The sequence below is a fragment of the Cryptomeria japonica genome, chromosome 3, assembly GCF_030272615.1.
Source record: "Cryptomeria japonica chromosome 3, Sugi_1.0, whole genome shotgun sequence".
Classification (NCBI taxonomy): Eukaryota; Viridiplantae; Streptophyta; class Pinopsida; order Cupressales; family Cupressaceae; genus Cryptomeria; species Cryptomeria japonica.
Window position 1 is genome coordinate 552,982,303 of NC_081407.1, and position 6,938 is coordinate 552,989,240.

The window sequence follows — 6,938 nt, forward strand, 5'->3', positions numbered from 1 at the left end:
GCTTCTTAAGTCTCCTTTACTTTTGGATGCTCCGTTACTTATGGATTTTAAGAAAAGCTAGCAGGTTGTTGGCTCTGTCCCTAAATCCCTTAATAAAGATAGTTTGTCAGTGGGACCTTCGGTTGAAGGATGTGGAAATGTCTTTTCGCATAAATTGGTAGAAACAAGTCACATTAATCTTGAAAACAATCCATTGTGTCGTAGTTCTGGGAAACCAAATGATCACACTTTGGGTTTGGTCTCACTTTCGTCTTTATTGAAGGCATTTTCTAATAACGGGGGTATAGTGGATGGTAATCCCCTGATGAATGGAGTAGATCATCCATTGATGATAGATTGCCCTAAGATGTCAAATAATCACAAAAAGGGTAAGGACGACAATTTGTCTTCATGCACTCAAAAGGAGGTTTTGGATTCTTCAAAGAATGTGAATTTAGATAAAAATGCAGTGGTTGATATGGAAACTATTAAACAGGTACCTGCCATAGGTTTTCCTAATGATGCTTCTTTAGTTTAGGAAATTAAGAATTTGGTGTCTAATAATTCCCCTATGAATGTTGAAATTAATATGGCTAATGAATCTTCCTTAGGGAATAGTAATCCGTCAGAGGTTGTCCCTGTTATTATGCCAGATGAGAATCTGGTTCAACAAGTAAATGATATTTTTAACAATCATGCACATCAAATGGATGAGGGTATTACTGATAGAGTTGTTTGTTCAATTGAGAATGATTTGGGGGGTATAAACTCGACCCTTCCAATTTCTACATCTGCTAATCCTTTTGCGGTTTTGGCTACAACAAAGTTGGGTTTTGAAGATAATCCATTTATCCTGAGTTCTCCAAAGTCATGCAATAGTTTACCAATTGACCAAACAACTCCGGTTTTTTCACCATCGGTGGTTTCTCCTAGGAGAGGTAGGCCTCCAAATAATCTTAAGACTCAAATGGAAATTGATGCTAGAATTCAAAAGACTTTGTCCTTTTCTCCTGCTGGTGGGAAAGGGAGGCATTCGGTCTCTCTTGGTAGGCCTAATAAAACATGCCTAACTCCTGTAAGTGTAAAAAGAAAGAGCAGTAAAAGATTTGTGACTAGTCCCCCTGTGACAAGATCAGGGGCTGTGAAATGTAATTTGCAAGGTTGCTTTGGGGAAAACAAAAATTATCTAATTAATGGGAAGAGGGGAGCTTCGGTCTCCCCTCGAGGATAATGAGAATTATTTCTTGGAATGTTAGGGGCTTAAGTGCTCCTAACAAGAGATGAGGGACTTAATTAAGTGTGATATTTTTATGTTGCAAGAAACAAAGTTGTCAAAGGAGTCTGCTGATTTGGTTTTTTCGTCTTGGAGAAGGTGGAATTTTCTTTCTTCTCCGGCTTGTGGTGCTTCATGAGGTTTGGCACTGCTTTGGAATAATTATAATATTGAGGTACAATTAGTGGCATCTGCTACAAATTGGATGTTGGCTTTAGTTATAAGCAAGATTTCGAAGGTTAAATTCTGGCTTTTTAACATTTATGCTCCGTCAAGAATTCAAGGGAAAAGTAAGTTATGGGGTGAATTAAAGAGGATTTCTTCTCCCTTAAAACATGGTTCCTTTATTATATTCGGAGTTGATTTTAATTCTATCACTGATTTAGATGAGAAAAGAGGAGGTGTTTTCCCTAATAAAAGGATTATGGATGACTTTGGGGATTTTATTCCTGATATGAGCCTTTTTGATTGTAAGTCTCAGAATGGGGTTTTCACATGGATAAACATGAGAAGGGATTTTTCTCAGATTGCTGAGAGATTAGATCGGTTTTTGTTATCTGAGAATTGGATTGATTCAGATTTTGAATTCTTTTCCTCTATTCTACCGGTCTTGGGTTCTAATCATTTTCCAATTTCCCTTTCAGTTATTGAGGATAGGGCTTCTTTTAAGGCTCCATTTAAATTTGAGCCCATGTGGTTTAGGGATTCTTCCTTTTTGCCTCTGCTTATGAAATGGTGGAATTCTGCTCCTTTTTGTTCTGGGTCGCGTATGTTTTAGATTGCTAAGAAGTTAAGTTATTTGAAATTGAATATTAGGAAATGGAATATCGCGCATTTTAAGAACATTTTTCAGGAGAAACAAAGGATTCAAGATATGATTGAGTGTCTTAATACTCATGTGCTTCAACATGGTATGGTGCCACAAGTTTTTGATGAATTGAAGTCACTAAAATTACAGCTTGAGGAGGTGTTAGCTAGAGAGGAAATCTATTGGAGACAAAAATCTAGAGAGTTATGGATTTCAGATGGTGACAGGAACACAAATTTTTTTCATTCTTCAACTAAGATTAAAAGATGTAAGAATAGGATATCTTGTATTCAGTATCAAAATGGAAATTTATTGACAGAGCCAGAGGATATTGCTTCAGAGGCAGTTAGGTTTTTTAAGTCATTATTATCTTCGGAAAATGGAAATCTCAGCAATGATATTATATCTAATATTCATCCTTTAGTACCTTTGGAAGAGAATAAGATGTTGATGTCTCCCTTTTCCTTAGAATAAGTTAAAAAGTGTTGTCTTTTCCATGAATCCGGATAAAGCTCTGGGACCAGATGGTTTTACTCTTTTATTTTTTCAAAAATGTTGGGATTTTGTGGGAAATGATGTTTTATTGGCTCTTGAGGAAGCTAGGAGAAATATGTCTATTTTAAAAGAACTTAATACTACAATGATTGCAATTATTCCTAAAAAAGAGGATACTAAGACTTTTGCTGACTTCCGCCCCATTGCTTTATGTAACACTTGGTATAAGATATTTACGAAAGCAATTTCCCTTAGGTTGGCAAAAATTCTACCTAGGATCATTTCATTAGAGCAAGGTGGTTTTGTTCCCGGAAGGGAGACGACAAAGGGTGAAATTGTAGCACATGAGGTGCTGCATTCAATTTCCACCCAAAGAACCCCGACCATGATACTTAAAATAGACATGATGAAGGCTTATGATAGAGTAGAGTGGGGGGCTTTATGTGCTGTTCTTGAGAAGTTAGGTTTTTCCAAGGCCTGGGTCAAATGGATTCGTGCATGTATTGCTTCTGCAAGATTCTTGGTTTTAATTAATGGTTTTCGTTGTGGTTTTTTCACTTCCTCTAGGGGTTTGAGACAGGGAGATCCCCTTTCTCCCTTTTTGTTTATTCTCCTAGCTGAAACCTTTAGTTGGGCTATTAGGGCTGCTAAAGTGGGGGGGCTTTGGAAAGGTATAAGGATTCAAAATATTCCCCAAAGTATTTCTCATTGTCTCTTTGCAGATGATACTCTGTTATTTGGACATGCTTCGTTAGTTGAGGCAAAAGTGATTAAAGGAATAATACAAAATTATGCATCGTTTTCTGGTCAGAAAGTGAATGGTGATAAATCAAATATTTTTTTCCTTAATACATCACAACTAGTTCAACATAGGTTGCAATCCTTTTGGGGATTTGAGACTGGAAATCTTCCATGTACTTACCTTGGGATTCCTTTATTTGTTAAACAGGATAAGATTGGTTTTTGGGATAAGATTATTTCGGTCATTTCTATAAGAATTCTCTCATGGAATCATAGATGGTTAACTTTAGCGGGTAAAATTGGTCTCATCAAGTCTGTTTTGAATGTTGTTCCCATATATCTCATGTCTGTTTTGAAGTCTCCAAAAGAAGCTATTGTTAGTTTATAGGATACTCTTAGAGATTTTCTTTGGAACAATAATAAAGATGGCAAGAAGAAACTCCCTTTAGTTGCATGGGATAAGGTATGTTTGCCTAAGGAACTTGGGGGAACAAGAATTCAGAGTCTAGAGAATCAGAATTTAGCCTTAGGTGCTAAGTTGGTTTGGAAATTATATGACAAGCCTAGCTCCTTATGGGCACAGATTATTTTTGCCAAATATTTAAATAATGGACCGAGAGAGTACATTTTTAAAGTCTCAAATTTGCCTTCGGGTTCTGCTATTTGGAATTTCTTTTGTAAATGTAGATCAGTTATTTTGCCTTATCTCTCTTGGATTGTTCATAATGGTAGAAAGGTCAGATTCTGGGATAAAGTATGGAATGGACACACACCTTTGGTGAATATTAGGGATTGGTCTCCTTTGATCACTGTTCTTTCCTCCCTTTGGGGTGTTTTTGTAGCAGATTATTTTGAAACTATGACTAGTGGACTCCTTAAGCTAGCTAGATGGAAGTCAATTGATTTCTTAGATGTTGATCAAAACATGAAATTAGATTTTGAGAAGATTTTGGGAGATAGAATTGTATTTCTTTCTGATTCTGAGGATGAACTTATTTGGACAAAGAATATTTCTGGTAAGTACACTGTTAAAGATGGTTACAACTCTCTTATGGTTGCTAAAGATTTATCATCTTGGCCTTATAAGTTGTTTTGGCATTTGGCTTGTCTTCCTAAAGTTGGAGCCTTTGCTTAGTTGGCAGTTTAGGACAGAGTCCTTACAGGTATGAGACTAGACAGGCTTGGTATTACTGTTGTTTTCCCTTGTGTCCTTTGTAACAAAAATTTGGAATCTTCTTCACACCTGTTCCTACATTGTGATTATGCTTATGAATGTTGGTAGTGGTTGTTTGATAAGTTAAATATATCCTTTGTTATTGGTAAGGATCTCATTTCCCATTTTAGATCTTGGCCCTTTATGTTTGCCTCATCTTTTTATGCATGCCTTTGGATCATATCTCCATCTATTATGATTTGGAATGTTTGGCTAGAGAGAAACAACAGGATATTTAAAAAAACAAGGTCTCCTGTGTTTGAGGTTCTATTAAAAATTGAGTCTTCAATCTCTGAGGTTGCTTTGTTGTTTATTTATAAGAATTTGGAAAATCTTACTTCTTTTTCGCACTGGGATAGTAGAGTTACTAGAGTTTGGAAGATGTTGTCAGTTTTACCCTCTCATGGTTCAATTTAAAAAAAAAATGATGCAATAGGTAAGAGATGCTTTGCTAGATGGAAACCTCTTTTGTAGGGGCACTTTAAATTGAATTTTGATGGGGCCTCTCGTGGTAACCCTAGGCCGGTTGGGGTAGGAATGGTAATTTATGATCACAATGCAAATTTTATTTGAGCTAAGTGTCATGCTATTGGTTTTAAAACTAACAATTATGTAGAATTTCATGCTTTGTCTTTTGGATTGGATATGACAATCTCTTTGGGAATTAAGGACTTAATAATTGAAGGTGATTCTATGGTGATTATTCAATGTGTTATGAAAAAGAAATCGAATTGTTGGAATTTGCAGTATATACTTGATCCCATTTTACAAAAATTAGAATTGTTTGAATCTTTCTTGGTATCCCATTGTTACAGAGAAGTTAATAAGATTGCGGATTATTTGGCAAATTTAGCCATTGATAGCAATGCTAATCAACGAGAGGTGGGTTTTGAGGAAATTCCTTCTAGGGTATGGGAAGGTTTGCAACAATAGTTATATGATTTTCTTGAGTAATGTTGATGTAAAATTTTATGATGATAATTATTCCCGCTTTCCCCTTTCATTTCAAGTATTCATGTTCATTGTCTGGAGGAGAGTTCGAGCTCATGGTATTTGATACAATAGTGTTTTTCCAAAGGTTTTTTGATACTTTCTTTTTTGGCAAAAAGGTTTTGGCTCACGGGATTTGGCACATGGCTTTGGAAAATTTTGTCTTCTTCCATTGATAGCAGTTGTAGAGTCTACTTTTGAAAATTATCCGATGTTTTTTTGGCAAATTGTCATATGGGTTCTATGCAAAACTGATATTATATGTGTTGTGACCACATTTTGTATGTGGTTTTGGGCGGGCTGTATAAACTGATCCGTTAGATACTATAGGTTTATTTTATGAGCTGTGACCAGAGGTTTTCTTCCCAAGGTTCTTTCCTCTGGTATGCTCTTTGAATCCTGTGTTAAAAAAAAAAAAACATTAATAAAAAAGTTTAGTGGAATAATCGACTTTTATTGAAAAAAAATAAAAAATTATTTGTCTAAATTCGTTAAATAATTATTTAATTAAGCTAATTAATCTTATTCTTCTAAATTCATATTTGCTCATCTTACTAATTATTCTATTTTCAATTCTATTATCGTTTAATTATTTAAACCATTTTCTAATGTTAATTAAATATTTGTTATTTAATTAACTGTGATTATTAATCCCTCAATTTAAATAATCTTTATTATTTAAATAATTTCATTCTCAATTTCTATTTCTCATCATTCAATCATTTAACATTTTTTTAAATATTAATTATTTAATTAATTATGATTTAATTCCTTTAATTTAAATAATTTTTATTATTTCATTCAAATTCATATTTCTTCTAATTTCTTTTAATTTTTTTTAATTTCTTTTAATTTTTTTTAATTTCAAATACATGTGCATGATTTCAAAAATCAAATTGAAAATCAAAGTCAAAGTTCTAAATATAGTTAAATAACAAATTGAATTAAAATAAATTCAATATTTGAATTAAATCTCATGCAAAGATCAAATTGAAAATCAAAGTCAAAGTGCAAGCACATGTTAAATTAATTAATTCAATTAATTAATTAATTAAATCAATTATCTTTCCAATGTCTATTTCTATCTTCCACTTTGTTTTTTTTCCAAAAAACTTTCAATCAGTTAACTATTCCATCTATTTTAATTGATTATTTCAATTAATAGATTAATTACATCATTTCTTTAATTCTCCTCCAATCATTCTATTTCTATCTTCCAATTAGTTTTTTAAAATAAAGCTTTCTTTGTCATCAATCAATTATCCCCCAATCATTCTTTTCCGTCTTCCAATCAGTTTTTTTTATCAATTAGTTAACTCAATTAACAATTCAATCTATTCTATTCCACCTCCAAATAAGCAGTTCAACTATCAATCAACATGTGAGCTCACCTGAGTTCCACCTCTCAATCAATCCTCTCCAAAAATCTATAAATTCAG

The 6,938-nt window shown here is 33.6% G+C and overlaps 1 protein-coding gene across 1 annotated transcript in view; it reads left to right on the plus strand.

Moving 5' to 3' along the window:
* The window catches only part of LOC131029934 (uncharacterized), a 58,051-nt gene extending 52,230 nt beyond the window's left edge, over positions 1-5,821 (plus strand). Inside the window, exon 5 of the mRNA XM_057960617.2 lies at positions 5,619-5,821. Within this exon, the coding sequence (XP_057816600.1) occupies positions 5,619-5,675 (57 nt within the window). The 3' untranslated portion in view covers positions 5,676-5,821. The remainder of the gene's footprint in view (positions 1-5,618) is intronic.
* The last annotated feature ends 1,117 nt before the right edge of the window (positions 5,822-6,938 follow it).